Source organism: Arachis hypogaea, chromosome 9 (assembly GCF_003086295.3).
Source record: "Arachis hypogaea cultivar Tifrunner chromosome 9, arahy.Tifrunner.gnm2.J5K5, whole genome shotgun sequence".
Taxonomy (NCBI): Eukaryota; Viridiplantae; Streptophyta; class Magnoliopsida; order Fabales; family Fabaceae; genus Arachis; species Arachis hypogaea.
In genome coordinates, this window is record NC_092044.1 from 6,265,475 (window position 1) to 6,284,584 (window position 19,110).

The 19,110-nt window shown below is 31.5% G+C and overlaps 4 protein-coding genes across 11 annotated transcripts; all 4 read right to left on the minus strand.

Annotated features, from left to right (window-relative positions):
- Positions 1 to 6,415: 6,415 nt before the first annotated feature.
- Positions 6,416 to 7,483, minus strand: LOC140175033 (uncharacterized). The gene has a single exon (XM_072201930.1). It carries the CDS (start codon positions 7,481 to 7,483, stop codon positions 6,416 to 6,418), a length of 1,068 nt encoding a protein of 355 aa, XP_072058031.1.
- A 1,215-nt stretch (positions 7,484 to 8,698) lies between these two features.
- Positions 8,699 to 10,434, minus strand: LOC140175034 (uncharacterized). The gene is made up of 3 exons (XM_072201931.1): positions 9,561 to 10,434; positions 8,784 to 9,484; positions 8,699 to 8,710 (listed from the first exon to the last, which is right to left on the minus strand). The coding sequence occupies exons 1-3, from the start codon at positions 10,432 to 10,434 to the stop codon at positions 8,699 to 8,701; spliced, it is 1,587 nt and encodes a 528-aa protein (XP_072058032.1).
- A 440-nt stretch (positions 10,435 to 10,874) lies between these two features.
- Positions 10,875 to 17,497, minus strand: LOC112708788 (uncharacterized). Of its 8 annotated transcripts, XM_072202373.1 has the most exons (11): positions 17,388 to 17,497; positions 17,160 to 17,258; positions 16,900 to 16,959; positions 16,583 to 16,743; positions 16,123 to 16,193; positions 15,887 to 15,999; positions 15,464 to 15,793; positions 13,080 to 13,214; positions 12,077 to 12,133; positions 11,645 to 11,737; positions 10,875 to 11,205 (listed from the first exon to the last, which is right to left on the minus strand). In XM_072202373.1, the coding sequence occupies exons 7-11, from the start codon at positions 15,486 to 15,488 to the stop codon at positions 10,994 to 10,996; spliced, it is 522 nt and encodes a 173-aa protein (XP_072058474.1). In that variant the 5' UTR covers positions 15,489 to 15,793; positions 15,887 to 15,999; positions 16,123 to 16,193; positions 16,583 to 16,743; positions 16,900 to 16,959; positions 17,160 to 17,258; positions 17,388 to 17,497; the 3' UTR covers positions 10,875 to 10,993. The 8 variants fall into 8 exon arrangements, 5 of the variants coding, with proteins under 5 accessions (XP_072058474.1, XP_072058475.1, XP_072058472.1 ...); XM_072202374.1 differs by having other exon boundaries at positions 13,080 to 13,184; positions 15,887 to 16,193; XM_072202371.1 differs by having other exon boundaries at positions 15,887 to 16,193.
- Positions 17,498 to 17,586: 89 nt separating this feature from the next.
- On the minus strand, positions 17,587 to 18,812 carry LOC140175265 (non-specific lipid transfer protein GPI-anchored 31-like). Its single transcript, XM_072202376.1, has 4 exons — positions 18,443 to 18,812; positions 18,320 to 18,346; positions 17,789 to 17,834; positions 17,587 to 17,689 (listed from the first exon to the last, which is right to left on the minus strand). Exons 1-4 carry the CDS (start codon positions 18,807 to 18,809, stop codon positions 17,632 to 17,634), a joined length of 498 nt encoding a protein of 165 aa, XP_072058477.1. The 5' UTR covers positions 18,810 to 18,812; the 3' UTR covers positions 17,587 to 17,631.
- Positions 18,813 to 19,110: the final 298 nt, after the last annotated feature.

The window sequence follows — 19,110 nt, forward strand, 5'->3', positions numbered from 1 at the left end:
GCTCAAACGCGTCTTTAACAGATTTTTAATTTTTGAAAGGATTCTGTTTCCTTTTTCGAATTTTTTGCCTTTTATTTCTCCTTCTTCATTTACGTGCTTTTCTTCTCTTCCTTCGTTATTCTCGATTTCCATTGTTTTTTAACATCAAGCTCTGAAATCGTTTTTGAAGTGTTTCATCTTCATCGTCGTGTTTCTTCCCGTTCTTCTTTTGATTTTGCAACATTATGTATTCTTTTCTTCTTTATTTGATTTTTTTCTCCCAAAAAGAATTATAAGAATATAAAATAAGAAAACGAAGAAGAAGAAGCCGCAGAAGATGAGGAGGAGAAAGAAGAAGAGTTCTGAATTATGGATAAGGATAAGGTGTACTTCAACGATTTTTTGGTGTATTTCTTAAATCCTTTGGGTGTATTTCTGTAACCGTTTGGGTAAATTCCTGTAACCGTTTGGGTGTATTTCTGTAATCGTTTGGGTGTATTTCTGAAGTTCCATTATCTTCAAAACAATTTCAAAACTTGATTTCAGAAACCATGAAAATCGAAAAAACGAAACAAGAATACTAGTGATAAACGCAGGTAAAACAACGAATGAAAAGGCGAAGAGAGAACGCACGAAGAAGATCAAACAAATTTGGCAAGAAACTCGTTTTCATGGATCGGAGGAAGAAGAAGAAGAGTCGTTCATAATGCATGATGAGTAGCGCGCTTTAGAAATAAAAAGTAGTTGAATAACGTGTGTGTATTTACTCTTAAATGTGGGAGTTTAATGCGCATGTATTTTGTTGGACTTGTGCTAACTTGTAAAACTTGTAAAACAAAAAAGCTTATATGTGTAATAGGCCTAAAAAAAAACCCTCATCAACACATCCTCATTGAAGGAGGCTAACTTTAAGACATACTAACATTGGTAGTTTTTATGCAAAAAATAAGAAACGGGTCAATTTGATTTATTTAGATTTAGGCGGTCTAGATAAGAAACGTTTAGTTCGAATCATTTATATGGCCAGCTCAATGGATTAAACGAGTTAATCCAATAAATTGTTTAAACTAAAAATGTTAAACAAACATTGTTATTTTTAATCAAATTTAACTTTTTTTTAAGTCAAAATTTAAAAATGAATCTAATTTTACGGACAAAAATTTATCTATTTAAATAAATAGCAAATTGATTCAATAAATTTAGTCTATTTTAACGATCCTAATAAAAAAGTCTAGAATCAATATTATCTGTCATCAGTTAGTTTAAAAATTAAAATAATTAAAAAATAAGATATAAAAATATTTAAAATTAAAAATAATATAAATATTCAAAATTTAAGTAAAGATTTGAATAGCAAATAAATTAAAATTTAGCGTGGACGGAAGTAATGAAAGGGTGGGGTGAGGGTCTATAGCAGTTGACACAGATGCAATTATAGTATTGGAAGGAAAAAAGAAAAAAATCCATGAAAATATAATTTTCAAAAATGGTGATTGAACGAAGTTATTTGACTATTACTCAAGACTGATTTTTTGTTATCTGTCAAGTAAACTTGATTCTATGAATTATCAACGACTCATTGACTAAAATCGCAAAGTGGTCTTTGAGATTAGACGAGTTACCCATAATTGTCCTTGACTTTTAAAATTCCCTAACAGCATCCCTCACATTCAGCTCCGGAACCCATAGTTGCCCTTCGACCCTTTCCGGCGCACAATCAGCAAACGGAGGGATGATCTAGCACCTCCAATGCCACGCTGGAGCCAGCAACTGCTAGCTGATGTAGCAAATCTGAATTTTGTACCCAATCTGGTCCCTGGTCTCATTAAAACCCTAAAAGCTAAGATCATCCTCTTCATCGCCTGAGCTTCAAACTGCTGCTGCTGATTCCTTCTCAGATCATCCTCTTCATCGCCTCCAGCTCCAGGTAATAACGATTCTTAGCTTTTAGCGTTGTATGAAAACAGTTGCCTTGATTGAAGAAAAGAGACATACATTTAAATCAGAAGCACATCCCATATGTCTGCCATGTACACTTTCTTGACCCAAAGATGCGATTGGAGTAACCGGTAATGAGTGGGCAACCTTTGACAATGGAGAGAATGAACCTTTACAATTAAGAGAGAGGGTCCTTGAAGTAGGTGGATGTGGAAGGACCATCCGTCTTTGCGAAAGAAGATAATGCGGCATCTAATGACTATGGGGGTATTTGCAGAGAGGGGAGTGCAGGCCGTCTGGAGTGAGGAATCAAGGAAGCCTTGTCACCTTTTTCATTTGCATTTGCAGCACATGTCTACAGTAAGTAACACAATGCAATGCTACATCAAACAATTGCAAACTGACAAAAGCAACGGCAGCTTATAGTTTTGAGTATTGAGTGATTACATTTTTAGAGGAAACTGAAATTTAGCCAAGTTACATTCGTATTATGGTAGCAGCAGCTAGCAATCAGGAAACAAAGAAATGGCAGATCGAAATGGAAGGCATATGATCTGTATGTGTTATTACCTGGAACTGGAGGCGATGAAGAGGATGATCTGAGAAGGAATTAGCAGCAGCAGTTTGAAGCTCAGGCAATGAAGAGGATGATCTTAGCTTTTAGGGTTTTAATGGGACCAGGGACCAGATTGGGTACAAAATTCAGATTTGCCACATCAGCTAGCCGTTGCTGGCTCCAGCGTGGCATTGGAGGTGCCAGATCATCCCTCCGTTTGCTGACTGAGCGCCGGAAAGGGTCGAAGGGCAACTATGGGTCCCGGAGCTGAATGTGAGGGATGCTGTTAGGGAATTTTGAAAGTCAAGGACAATTATGGGTAACTCGCCCAATCTCAGGGACCACTTTGGGGTTTTAGTCCATTATCAACAGCCAATCTAGAAAGTGGATTGCGAAAGTTCTCATTGTATTCCTAGCATCATGAATGAGCTTTTTTTTTTCTTCCCTTTTGGCGTACACACTACTCATCATAGGTATTCCTAGTGAAAAAAGATTAAGAATTTAATGGAAATGAGATAATATATCATACTACCACTATAAAAAAAAAACTATAGTTTATTGTCACGTTCTTAAAATGTATCAAAAAATGGAAAAACTCAAAAAAGGTAGCGACAATATTTTGTTATGCCTTTTGAGTTATTGGTACGTTTTTAAAAGAGTCACATCTGTAAATGTGTTGATTGTTTTATCGTTGTGCTTTTGTTAATTTATTAACAGACTTTATTTTTTGTCACATTTTTGTTTATGATCACGCTTAAAACTTGGCCCCTATAATTATGCTTTTAAAGCATACTAAAAAAGAACATATAACCACATTTTTAAAACGTGTCCATTAATTTGTTTTGGTTACGCTTTAAAAGCATGCCGGTAAATAAAAATATGATTATGTTTTTGAAGCTTGTCAATTGTTCGGATATTTTTGAAGCTTGTTAACTGTTCGGTTAACAAGCATAACTATCGAGTACCATTGTACAATATGACCACACTTTTTAAACGTGGTTATTATAAGTTAGCTCAAAAAAACTTTTTTTTTATTAGTCTTCTTAATAAGACATCACAAAATTCATATATAATTTTAAATTATAATTTGAAAGAGTAATTTAAATAATGACAAAAAAATATGTATATAAATTTAAATCAATCAATTCAACATATATAATTTTATCAAAAAAAAAAGACTTTGATCACAGCACAATATTTTAACAAAGTACCAAAAATCAAAGTCATAACTATTCATAAATTTTTAATACGCGAATTACAATTCCAATAACTATCACATATCTACTTTCTTTACATATTTCATCATTACAAAATATCAAATTTCATTATATTATTAGTGTGATCATTCACTGTGAACTCCATTATTTTTACCATTGTCCTGCACAATTTTAAATATTGTTGTGTTATGCATCTATAAAGACTAATTAATAATACGAATCCAATTCCAAATTCAAATTAATTAAGAATGTATACATCAGATCTTAATTATGTAAAATAAAGTTAAAACAAAATAGTTCTCTTATACATTATTCAAGTATTTTTGTCAACTAAATTCAATTAAATTTATCCAAATCTAATAAAAACTATTTACACAAAGTGCACATGAATCACACACTTTTTTCTTCGCATGTTTTTTTTTATTATCATTCTTTTTTTTGTTACTACTACGTTTTTTTTATTTCTCCTCCTACTCTTTTTTTTTGCGGTAGTTTTTGTTTCTTATTTTTTTGTTTAATTTTTTCTTCTTCTTTTCTTATTTTTATTAATGTTAAGAGAGTGAAACATAAAAAATTACGAGGATGTGAAATAAGAATAAAAATAAAGAAAAAGATGATGATAAAGAAAAAAAAAGGGATCAAAATTTTGAATTATATAAAATTGATTAAAAAAATATCACCAAAATCTTTTAACATGACACTGAAAATTTCTTAATTTTGATACAAGAATCTTTTAACCATAACATAGAAATCTTTTAACCATGGCACCGATTTTTGTTAAGAAGAAGAATTATTTTGATATAAGAATTTTTTCATCGTGACACAAATTTTTTAAAAATTTCTTATGTCATTTGCCAAAAAATCTAGTATTGTTTCCAATAAATTTTCAGTGTCATTCACTAAATTTTTTTGTATTATTTATAACTAATTTTTTATTATTGCTAAACTAATTATGTGATATATATAAACTAAGACGAAGAAGATGATGATGATAATAATAGTGGTAGTAGTGAGATGATAAAATAAAAGAAAAAAAAAGAAAGACGAGAAAAAAGAAAAAAAAAGGAAAAAGTGAAAAAATATGATAATAATACAAGTTGAACAAGAAAAAAACGAAGAAGAAAAAGAAGAACAAAGACATATTAAAAGGATATACATACATAAATTTAACTTGGTTCAACTTATTAAAAAAATAATTCTTTAGCATTTTTCGAAATAAAAAACATTCATATTAAAAAATAACAAATAAAAATAAATTTTTTAATTATATTTTTATATTCTATACATCTCATTCATATTAAAATAACTCAGTTAAATACACAATAAATATTTAAAAAATAATCTAAATACTTTTATTTTTATTATAAATATTTTTTGTGTGCTCCGAATGAATCACAAACATTTGAGTTCTGTTATTAAAATTTTGACTATGTCAAATTTGGCTAAACTACCTGGATAAAACATTCATTCATTCCATTGATTTAAATTTTAAAAAATTTGATCGAAAAACCAAAATACTTAACATGTTGTAAAATAAATAAAAGATATACTAAATATAAAATAAAGATGTATAAATAGAAGACTCTATTATTAATATAATTAGCTCAATAATATTTATATATATATAATAATATTATATGTTGTATTGTGTATATACTAGTGTGAAGACCCGTGCAATTGCACGGTCTTATACATGATATGAAAAATAAATAATTTGATATTTCAATTAGAATAAGTAAATATAATTAGTTAAAATAGAATGCGCATATTATTTTATACATTTATAAATAACCAAAAAATATATATATAACAAAATGCATACATATTAAAAAAAATAATGATTGAAAGGTATATTAAACAAAATAAAAAAATAAAAAATTAAAATATAGAAGAAGAAAAAGAGAAAAAAAGATAAAAAAATTAAAAGAAAAGGATGAAAAATAGTAAAATGTATATTTAGTTCCATGAATTTTTTTCATAAATTCAAAAATCATTTAATTTTTTTAATTTGATCAATTTTAAAAAGTGTGAAAAGATTATATGTAAACATGTAATCCATTAATTTGCTATTTTTTATAATTATCTTTTTTTATTGTAAATAAATTATACTATAACATTCTAAAATGTTTTTCAATTATCTTTTAGCAATTTACCACAAAAATATAAATGAAAAATGAAACGGATAGAGAATCAAAATTAAAACGGTAATAATAATTGGTGGAGAGTGGCTTCTCTCTTTTCAATAATGTGGATGTAAGAGTGGGTTTAGGATTTCAGGATTAGTGGGTTATTGATTTGAAGGGATTTGTTTTGTTAATTATTTATTAGTTCATTAATTATTATTATTAATTGTTATACATATAATATTGATAAAAAAATTTTATTTAATGTTAAAAAAATGTGCATTGATATTAGGAAATTAATAGTAAAATATAATTTTTATTAAAGAAATTTTGGTAAAATTAAAATTTAATAAATAAAAAATTATTTAAGAGTATATTAAAAAAATATTTTACCAATTAAAAAACTTTTTAAAGATAATTTCATAAAAATACAATTTAGTAAATAGAAAAATAATTTGTTAAAAACGTATTTGAATAAACTGAATCATATAAAATAAGTTAACATTTTAATTTATCTTTATATTTAATACAATAAAGCAGTATCATTACAAAAAATAACCACCACATAAAATTACATTAATATAAAAACAAAACAAAATAAATTATAAAATCTTATCAAATATTTCTTTAAATACGACATTATGAGTTAAAGTAGAATCATCATTTTCCTCGCCAGATACCAAAATTCTTAAACCATCTTTGCTCTTCACTCGAGAAATAGCGACATAGAGTTGACCATGAGAAAATACCGGTCGACGCAAGAACAGTCCAACACTGGATAGAGTTTGACCTTGACTCTTATTGATAGTCATTGCAAAGCACAAGTTTATAGGAAATTGTCTCCGTTGAAATTTGAAAGGTATCCCAGCGTCACTTGGAATTAAATTCATCCGAGGAATGAAAACTTTATCTCCAATGTGACTCCCTGAGACAATCTCAGCTCCAATCACATTTGTTCCTAGATCTCTAACAATAAGGCGAGTACCATTGCATAAACCACCAGCTGGATCAATATTTCTCAACAAAATAATAGGCACACCTTTCTTCAATTTCAATGAGTGATTCGGTAACCCTGAACATTTTATTTGATTCAAAAATTCAGTATTTATCCAATCAACATCAACGTCACAATAAGCATCACTACCACATATAGAATCAGCACTTAGATACTCTTTTTCTGTCCCAGGTAGCAATTGAACAATGTGATCATTGATTTCTTCAACAATCTCTACTGTTGGAGCTAATATGGCTCTGTCTTGGAAAAAACCAGTATCATCAAAGTTTCTAACTATGTCAGGATAAATTGCATTTATAATATCATCAATTGGATTATCAGAAGGAAAAATCAGAAACTCATTTGGAATTTGAACTAAAAGCTTTTCGTTAATTATTGTCCCAATACACCCTTCTCCAATCTGAAGAATCCAATCGAAAAACCTTTTCAATTCTTCCAAATTTGATTGATTTGTAGCACTTTCTAACCGCATATTTTTTGTCAACGTCAACACTTCAAAGTGCTTCCAAAGAATTGAAGAATTGATTGATGCCATAACAATCTCAGCACGAGAAGCTTTAGGAATAACAGGCAAAACCTGTCGAAAATCACCTCCAAGAACAATGATTTTTCCTCCAAAAGGTAGATCTTTGTTAGACACTGAAATCGACGTCATTATGTCTCGAAAACTTCTGTCTAAAGCTTCAAATGCCAACTTGTTAGTCATTGGAGCTTCATCCCAAATAATTAGCTCAGCAAGTCGAATTAAATCAGCCTTAGGACTATCTTTCAGAATTCTACAAATAGTATCTTCATTCAATTCAATTGGGATACCAAACATAGAATGAGCTGTCTTACCACCAGGTAACAATAATGAAGCAATTCCACTTGAAGCAACATTAATAACAATTCTTCTTTGAGAACGCAATTTGGCAGATAAGAGTCTATACAAAAAAGTTTTTCCAGTCCCACCAAACCCATAAATGAAAAACAACCCGTGTTCCTTGTTAGTAACACAATGTATAATCCTATCATAGATTGACTTCTGTTCTTCATTCAACTTTGAAAAATTTGAATCGTGTTCTTCAAGCATCACAGAAATGTCATATTCTAATTCACGCAACACCAAAGAATTACTAAATTGTGAGACCAAATTAACATTAGGAAGCGGCATACCAGCAAAATCTCTTAATGATTTTCCATTGGCCTGTAGCAATTTCTCTATCTCTATTAGACAAAATGTTTGTAACTCTTCGTCAGTCATTGTTATTCCTGCAATATATTTTTTTTCAGTTAGTAAATTCATCAAGATATCAAAAACTTGTATTGTTTGAAAATTTTTCCTATCATGCTATGTATGTATTCTAAACTTTCTGCATATCATTTTCGATTTATTTATTGTTAAGAGTTTTTCTTAATCCTATAAATAAAAAAGATAAACTAAAGATTGAGTAAATACCTGGAATATGAAGCTCACTTCGCCTGTAATAAATGATATCATCAGATAAATATTTCCAAGTTTGATTCCAAACTAAAACGGGCCTAGAGACAGAACCAGATATTAACAATGAAACAAAAAGTTTTCTCAATTGGGTGCCAGAAGATAACTCAGCCGCTTCATTAATGGCCAAGACAAACTCATTATCATCTATTAAAAAACCCATGGCAGAACATGCCTCTTGGAATGTATCATATAAAACAGAATTGACAGTCCTTATACTTCGAAAACTGGTGCATCCTCTTTGCACATTGAGAAGCATACGCATATAGAACAGCTCACCAGTTGAAGGATGAACAAAACTTAATCTTCCTATAGAAAATCCCCTTCTTCTTGGTTTCCACTGTCGAGATTGTAAATCATAAACGAATTTACTTGGGAACTCAACATATGTTAGTGTTCGTCCTTCAACATATGTTCGATTAGCCATAATCCAAGCAGTAAACATTGTCATCAAATCTCTATTTCTTATTAAAACAGAGCCAATAGTATCATGATCATCGAACACAACATGCTGCTGATTAGGTAAATGAAATCTGAGTCTTTGCACAGGTGGCCATCTATGATGAATTTCATATGCAAAAATTCTCCACATAGATTCACAAGGTGAAAGATACCGACAATCATAATACTGTTTGATCTCATCAACCACTTCAAAAGAATGAGTTGTCTCAGTTGAATGACTAATAGTTGCAGTTACACGATCTGGACCCTTGTTAATGTACTTGAAAAGATACTTTATAACATTTGACTTGTTGCAAAATTCCAAATTAATATGAGCCTGGTACTTCATCAACAATAATGGATTATATGGAACAACAAATCTATTATCAAGATCAACACCATGACTTTTAACTGTAACACCAATATCTCGACGCTTGTAAATAGGATAACCATCTTCATCAAAACTCGTATAATTAACAAACTGCTTCGGATAAAACTTGGAGCATCTTCCATCTTTCATGCATGGAGAAGTTGGTCTTACCCTACCACAAGGGCCATGAATCATGTATTTACTAACCACACTATACAAATGTGAAAACTTCATAGGATTAGGAAGTTCCGCACAAATCAACTCATCAACAATTTCAATATTCTGCAATCTATTCCTTCCATCAAGCCAAAGTAGAATATGTGCATGTGGCAAACCTCTTTTTTGAAACTCAATTGTATACATACCTAAATAGTAAAAAAATGTCGGTAAATATAGAAATTTAGCATAAATTCAATATAGAATTGTCTATATTCGATATACCTGCATTAAGAGGACCAAAAAAAACATCATTCTTAAGATCATTAAGAAGACACTTCATCTTAGCATGAAAGACTCGGTAAGCAATGTCTGGCCGATCAGCAATTGGAACTTGATCACGATTAATATATCTTTGAAACTCAGGCCAGTTAGGATTGCAAGTAAGGGTAAGAAATAGATCTGGATACCCAAAATGCTTACAAATAGCCATAGCATCTTGGCAATTATTAAACATGTAACGTTTACCACCAGTGAAAGAAGAAGGCAAAATCACTCGAGTACCAATTGATGATGCTTCAGTATCACCGCGTCGCATAGCTTCTTCAATACCTTGTAAGACTTCTCCTCTAATTGTGCTATGTTTTTTCCTGATTTCATAAAGCCTCTGTGACTCAATCATAGAGAATGAATCAACAACAAACTGTTGGAACAATCTTCTAGACTTATGAATAATGCTATCCTCATCCTCTCTCATTTGCAAACGAAAACAGATAAATTCTCGCATGGATACTCTAGTTCTTCTCCCTGCAACATTTATATCTTGAATATCTCGATAAGGAATACCCAATTGATAACCATCTTCCCCGTAAGGAAAAAGCAAGGGATATTGCAATGGCCAGTATAAAGCATGTGTCTCATATATTCTTTGAAGTTGGCCAGTTGCAGATTTAACAATGACATCACGACCAGTATCAGAAGAATCAAAATCACCAACAACCAAAGCAGCAACTTCATCGCACGAAGGATAATTATAAACTCTTCGATCACGTTCTCTTTGACTAAACAATTTCAAAGAAAACATCTGAGACGGGTGATTCTCATGGAATTCCCTCACTCTTCTAAATGATTGTGCTATGGGATTGTGTTGATCAATCATTTGGGTCAAATCAATTATCAGCTGTCTATCTATATTTGAACTTTGCCTATAATTAAGAAAAATAATAACACAATATTACTAAGTAATTTTACTTAAAATAAAGAAACATGCATTTTTTATAATTAGAATGAATCTTAACAACAATATTTAAACAATAGGATACGAACATTTTGATTATAATAATCAAAGTTACATCCATATTAGTATCTTACTAACTAAAAATGAAATTGAAAATAAAAGAAACAAATTAAAATTACAAACAATCATAACAAATTTTTGTAAGAATTGACCTTACCCAAATATTCTTTCTCTATGCGTTAACTCATGTTCTGTGTCATATATGTATAATTGGGCAAATTTCGGAACTTGACCAGCCTGAGGCAATAAACTTCCAATCCTATGATAATTTTGACCACTTATGATGAATTGTGGTGGGCCAGTTCCATCATTCACTGAGTCTATTACTTTACCACCAAGAGAAGTGAAAGCAAACATACTATTATAATACCGAATTTTCTTCTGAAACTGTAAAGACTTACTATCATGACCATGAATCAAATTATATAATAAATCTGGAGCTTTCTGAAGATACGGTAATTGAATTTTTCCTTGAAAACAACAAAGTGTAAAAAGAGGCTATTTTTCCTTGAAAACAACAAAGTGTAAAAAGAGGCTGATTAATTCTTAACTGTTTTTCAACCCGCTCTAGTAACCAAAACGACGCACCACAATATAGACAAGTATACACAGGGTCACCAATATCGAGACAACCTACAAAAATGAATAAAAAATTTAAATAATAAACAAATCCTTACAAATTTAACTAAGTAAAAAAATTATATTAAATAAAGACTTAAATGCTTCTTAATTTTTTTTTACTTAAGAAAATATACCAGTAAAACAATTAAAGATTCAGAAATTATTCACTGGATACTCATTGTCTACAAATTGAAAATATAAATATTTGATAATAATAATAATCTAACCAAATTTGAGACACTTGTATTGAAAGTATTTAAAATCAATGAATACTATTTTTTTCATATTATATTTGGTAAAAAAATGTCATATAAATTTTATTACGACCAGAATATTAAAATTATAAAAGGAACATAACGTGACTAAATATACTGAATGAGTAGATTATATCTAAATTAATACGAAAAATGCAAACTCCATAAATAAATCAATTATAAGTATACTGAAATACCTTGAACTTCACTTTGTGAAAAAAGTGGATGATCAACAGGAGACCGAAGCTCATTCCAAGAATTTACAGTAGGATCATATATTTCAGAGTCATCTTGATTTGGGTTTTTATTATGAAACAAAAAAAAAACTTATTATAAATAAATCAAATATAAAGATATACACGTCAAATAAATATTTAAACAGACAATCATGAAGTATGAAGTTATTAATAACTAAATGCATAATAAACAACATAAAAAGAATATACAAAAATTAATTCAATAATGAAATATATAAACCAAAATAAATAGACAAAAAATATAAACATGATAACAATGATTAGAAAAGAGTCCTTTTTATATTTTAAAATAATTAAAAAAATAATGTAAATAATAACTATACTTTCTAAGTTAACGAAGAAATTAAAAAATTTAAAACAATAAACTCATACCTGATAATATGAAATTGGCATTAATAATTGGAGTATCTTGCAAAATAATTGATCCCCCTAAAGAAAAAAAAAGAACTTTAAACGTAAAATTAAAACTATGGGAAGAGCAAAAAAATTAAACAGGTAGGTTAATAAATATCACGTACCAATATATTTAAACTTAAAATAAGAAAAATATTAGAAGTAGGAACAACATCAAACAATAAAGCATAGAAATCCAACCAATAATATTAATTGAACACCGATTTTATAATAGTAAAAAGCATTTGTAATGAAAATATGTAAATTTTAATTTCTTTCAAAAAAATCCAAAAGTGAATATAGCAAAACTGACCTCTTCTATCTTCAACTTGTTGTCCTCTCTTTCTCTTTAAATAATTTTTTCTATATAATCTTGCAGTAGCATAAGATTGAGACATTTTATGAAATTTTAACCAAGCTAAAGAAATTTAGAACCAACTAATGTTCACTATAATGGTATTTCGAATAAAATAGTACTTCCTTCTTAGACACCACTTCAGTTATATATAACCCAAAAAAAAAAAGAAATCAAAGAACCTCCATAAGTTCATTTGAAGAGAATGAATGAGAATGAATGAGTATAACTTGTTTTCTCACTGCATACACTTGTAACCTTGACTTTCAGAAAATAAAATCAGAATAAGTAGAAAGGCTTTTCAGAATACTCTTAAAGCATGAAAGTAATGCAGCAGACTTGTGAAACTTAGGATCCAATTTATAGACAGAGAAATGAAACCAATTCAGGATTTAAATTAAAAAATTTGAACCATGGAGGAAAAAAATAAAAGATCATTGTGTATATAACACTCACTTTGAAACCAATCAAAAGTGGAATTGATATATTCATTGGAGGGTATATTTCTTAAGGGAATATATACATATATAAGGACTACGCTGGAAAGAAGGATGAGCACTGATTATGAGGCAAAACAATATGAATGACCATCACATCATCGAAAATTTGACAGCAATCAACACCTACCAATCAAATCTGCAGAAGGCAGATAATCATCCATCGGAAGAATGAAGAGCAGGAGATCTGACGTGATTTGTAGAAGGGGAATGTTTTTCCTTTTTGAAAGAAAACCTATAACCAGAGAGGCCATGAAAGTACTTGCTGATGGGATTGATTTGCAACAAATGACAAAGGGGAGTTAGTCACAAGTAACGATACCTACTCTCATTAACCAAATAACTTTTTTGATAGAATAATAAAAGATAGTACTATTTGTTATAGAAGATGATGTCATTTCTCCCACCAAACCACCAAAATCTGATTTTTCATGTGAGGGTACAGTGAAAAACAGGGAAGAGAATCACTTTCCCCACCTAACCACATCCAATCCATCTTTTGTTTTTGAAGAAAAATTCAAAAACCAACATCCCATCATAACTTCGAAAGTGACAAAATAAAATGAGGAAGCAACAACTTTGACTGACATCAGAATCATGTATAAAAGAATGAGATGAGATCACAAATAACATCATTCAAACTAACATCCCATCATAACTTCAGAAGAATGGAATTCACATTATATTTTCAACAATTTGAAGCATATAATAATAAAAATACAACCTCACCTCCCTAGAACTGATTGAGAAACAATCTATACATACTATGATTTGATGAGCACTTTAACAAAAACCAACTCCCATCACAACTATTAGATCTAAATTACTAAAAAAGAACCATTAAATTTGTCTAGTTACCACTCAAAACTGATCAATGAAGTATAAAATGAGAAATTGAATTAACTATAATTTGATGAGCACTTTGACAAAAACCAACTCCCATCACAACTATTAGTTCCAAATTACTAAGAATAAAAGAACACCAAATTTGTCTAATTACCACTCAAAACTAACCAATGAACTATAAAATGAGAAACTGAATTAACTAAGAAGCTTATACCCTAAACACCATAATACATATATACTAATGATATCAGCATGACAATGTGCAAAACCAACAACCTTATAACAATAATCCTAATCCAACCATAATTATCAAGAAAAACATAGGATATATAAAAGAATTGATTTTGAACAGATAGATAGTAAAACATATGATGATATGAAGGAACTACATTATTCATAAATGAAAATGAACATATAAACCACATTCATATCAAAATCACATGATTGTAGCAATAAATCAATGAAGTTGTGGGAATCACAAAGTCATCTATGCATGGCTCCCGAATACAGATCCCAAAGCACCAAAACATGATGAAATTTCAAGAAATTGAATAAAATTACAAAGAGGGAGCTGAAATTAAAGAAAACAGTAGGAGAATATGACAGAACCATATTACATTTTTCTTTAATATTTTTATAAAAATAAGGAGAAGAGAAGGATGAAACTCTTTTCTCAGTCAAACAGAGAGAGGAAAAGTGAAGTACAATATGAAAAGAATGAATGAAGACATTCTCCTAATGCATCTAAAACAACTTTGCATAACCTAATAAATAGCATACATGCTTGAAATCACATGAACATAATCCTCTCTCACACCAAAGACCATAACAATAATAAAATTCAACAAACGTGTACCTAACCAATCACATCAACTACACAATTTTCAAGGTTACTTTCTATCAAAATGAATTTGTATCTATAGAGAAAAACTACCTACCTTAACTGTCCTAACCTCCTAAACTATAGTTGACAACTCTACATAAACACTTCTGAACACTGAGAATAAACAGTTACCCTAAGAATGACTTCATCCTAAATTTCACAGCAATCAACCACTAAAAATTTCAAAAGGCTATTCACTTAGCCATAGCTGATGAGATACTGGGTATGATATTCTCATTCTCATTCAAGAGGAAAGTACACTATTCATATATACTTATCTCAATTAATGTGATATATTAGCATATTTAAATAAATAAAATGACCTTTAACCCATGATCTGATTTAGCTCTTTCACTTAAATAAAAGAAAATTGCCTTCCAAGACACAAAACTTATATCCAACTGTATTTAATCTGTAATCTCTAGTATCTAATAATAGATATTGATACATTGATATCAATGTCAGAGAAGGCATTTGAAAGAAAACTAATAGATTCCTCATAATTCTTGATATAAAGCCATGCAAGAATGATTAATATGGTAATACCTCTGATAAATAATCCAACATAATTCCTAATATTTATGTAAAAGCAAAACACAAGCCACAATAACCATAGCAAATTAGATTCAATTGGTAGAGAAAAGAAAATGCAGTTAACCCAGAAAAAATTGTTAGCTATCTTCTGTTAATTTTTTGTATAGAAATATAAAGCTCCAGAGATATTGATTTTGAATAAAAGGAAAAGATCATAAAAGGAAATCAATGATAGAATTAACCCACCATACCTTGGTCTTCAACTTTCAGCCTCATCAATCCCCGAATTTGCCACTCCCCTGTTCTTCACAGACCGATAGAACTACTCACAAAACTCATGAAACTTTGTGTCGGAATCGATAATTTCTCTACCGGAGAATAATCCTTCAGGAGCCTCTGAATCACATTGGAGTAGGTGGAGCATCAGTGGCTGCGGCAAACCGGAAACAATGCACTGGCGGGGTATCGAAGGCGGACGGCATGGAAGAGTTCAACGACGATGATTGCGGCGAGAAGCATCTCCAAGGGAGGAGAAGGTGTTGCCGGTTTAGCTTGAAGGGGAATTGTTGGAGATGAAGGACCTGAAACCAAAAAGGTTTAAATAAAAAATAAAATACAAAATATTACAAAATGGAAAGAAGACCAAAGAGAAGAAGAAGAAGAGAGCTACCTACCGTTGTTGATGGGTGAAGAATCAGAAGCCATAGCTGTTTTTCTGTCTTCCTCACCTCTTCTTCTTCCTAACCTCATTTCTTCATTTCCTTCGTTGGGCTCTTGGGCTTGAACTCTGTCCAAAAAAGAAAAATCAATGAAGTATAAAATAGGAAATTGAATTAACTATAATTTGATGAGCACTTTGACAAAAATCAACTCCTATTACAACTATTAGAGCACTTCATATATAATTCACCGTTCTTCTTCTGTGCGGAATCACTGCAATTACATCCCAAGATCTTCATCAAATGAAAGAGACAAAAATACCTGAAGCATTATAAAATAACAAACATTACTCAACAGCTTTATGCTGAATGAAAAACCTTCCACAAAAAAATTGATGAGTTTTGCAAAGAGCATTTATGATTCTATCACTCTATCAGTTTATAAAGCGCAACATCAACTTATTAAAGAAATAGAAAAATGACGAAATACAGGATTCAAACACAAAATAGAACTAAATGAATTAGCAACTCCCATAAGAAACGAAACCCATTCAATGGAATCAGGATGTAACTGACAATTATTAGCCTTGATATAAGTTAACTTTTATAAAATAAAACAGCGCAAAGCCTGGCCAAAGAAAATGCAGCTGAAAACCCTAAATTAAAAAAAGATAAAAAAAATTCAGAAGCAGGGTTCGAAAAGATCCGTACATGAGGGTGCGCCGGTTGAGATCTCGGAGGAGGAGGAGAATGTATCAACCAGGTTCTTGAGGTTCCAAAGAGCGTCACTTGTTCAGAGTCCCCAGAATCCCACCGGCGTCGTCGCCATCATTGTGCTCTCAGACGATGCATTCGAGTAGCTACGGTTAGGACTGTGGGTGGGGATCATAACGATTAGTGATCTCAGAACAATAAAGGAAGAAGCCCATTGCGGCGCCGGTAAGTCGGTAACGGCAGCACCGTAGGGGATGGCGATGATGTCAATGGTAGATTAGCACAGGAGTTATCTGAATATAGTAATATAGTACCTTTTGTTGCCTCTCCTTCTCCAATTTGTACTGCTCTATCAAACTCAATTTTTCTGCAACCTACATGATTCATGAATGGTTCAACATTTATCAAACAGTGTTCTATTGTCTACCGATTTGTATTTTTCTAAAAATGAAAGATGCTTGCAGTAGCGACAAATCTATGAAATATGGATCCAGAATTTACAATGATGCTGCTCATGACACAATATTACACTTAATGAAGCAAAATTAAACAAAATGAAAATAAGAGTTGGTACCTGATGATCAAACTCAGCACGATCCATTGCCCGCACATCACTGTGAAGCTGCAGGTCAATCGGCTGTGTGATTTCTTTGACAGGAGGCTTTACCAAACACTGAAATATTAGCACAGAAGATAGTTGAGTAACTCAATACAGTCTATACAGCAAATGCAAGCATGTCACTGAAATGGAAAAAGTATGAGTTGTGAACCGAACACAAGATTTTGAGAGCAAAATGGGCACCTCAGGTTCATCTGTTGTCCATGGAAGCCCAGTATCCTTTGCTTCTCTTCCTCTGTCATCATTTCATGTATCTTCTTCACAAATTCTTCCTCTTTCACCTTTCCCCTTTCCTGCATTGAATTACAGTATCCATGTTATTATCCAATTCAAAAATCAATGGAAAATTGATTCAATCAATCAATTTGTTGCATCAGAATAGGCATTACCTCAGTTCTTAGCTTGAATGGTTTTTGGCTGGTGACTCTCAGCTGCTGCTTCTTCTTCCACCTGCTTCCCCCAAAGGTGCTAGTTGATTCCAAACTCTGAAAAAAGCAAATCCATTTAATTCAAATTTAGAAAACCCTCATTTGAATCAAATCTTCATTTTTTTCTCAAAAAAGGTAAGCATCCGGAAGACTTACATTTCTTCTGCTTCTTCTACCTCCATTAGAAGTCCTGTTAGATACACTGCAGTTTGAATAAAAAGTATAACAAACATCAACACAAACAGATAAATGCTACTATTAAATAAGTAGTATAACATAGATACATATATATCATTTTGCACACACATCTGTATATCATTTAATTGGTAGATATACCAAAGTGTCTCTCTGTTTTTAATTGGTAGATAGTTCCAATTATATTAGGTACCCAAAAATCAGAATGCATGTAGAGCATATAGAATGAAAACACTATAGAGGAAAAAAAAATCACGTTTAATTTTCCATTATCCACAGTCCGTGAAAAATTAACAACAAAAAAAATAATAATAAAACTACAAAATCAGGTATGGCTCCTCTTATATATGTCTAAGCATGTGATCCCTCCCAAACTTCTTTTCATTTTACAAATCGAATCAAATTTCAATTAAATCCCACAAATCCATATTCCATAAAATGCTGCTAAGAATCTAAAATAAAAAATGGATTATAAGTGAGAAAGAAACATACCAGGAGCGGCGGCAGGTGTTTCAGACACTGCAAAAAATAAACAAAAAAAAGTCACATAAAAATGAAAACTTTATCTGAGAGAAGATTCGAAAACAGGAAGAAGGAAGTTATAATTTGACTGACATCCACAGTTGGAAGCGGAAGGGGCGGAGACTTTGCATGCAGCGGGGAGAGCGAGGGCCTTGGTGACATTGAGAACGACGCCGAACTGAGCGCTGCTCTTGAAGGCTTCACACAGACACTGAGGCGCCGTTTTCAGAACCGATTTGAGCCCGGAGCAGCAGTTACCTTCCGGCTTGGTGGTGGTGCTGCCATTGGTGACGAAGGACAAGCAATCCGCCATGGTTAGAACCAGGGAGGAGCAATCCACGGCGGGGGCTGGGGCAGCGTTGTGCGAGTGGGACGGTGAGGCTCCGTTAGCTCCCAAGATGAAGACTGCACAGAGAACAATGAGAGAGAAACAGAAACGGGTTGGTGAGTGTGATGCCATTTTTGGGTACCTAATACAATTGGAACTATCCACCACAATCCTCTCCTATGGCTTCTTGTTGTTGTCGTTGTTCTTCTTCAATGATCACTCTCTCAATCTCAGCAGCTCCATCTTCTTGATCTTGCTCTTGTTCTTGTGCTTGCTTGTTCTTGAAGAACTCTTCCTGTGACTTCCTGAGATTCTGGTAAGCCACACAAAGACACTTGTTGTTCTTGTTGCTCTCTTTGCACTTACAAAACGACAGCGTTGAGTTTGAACCCTGATCACCATCACCACCACTCCCTTCGAACTTCTTGTTCTT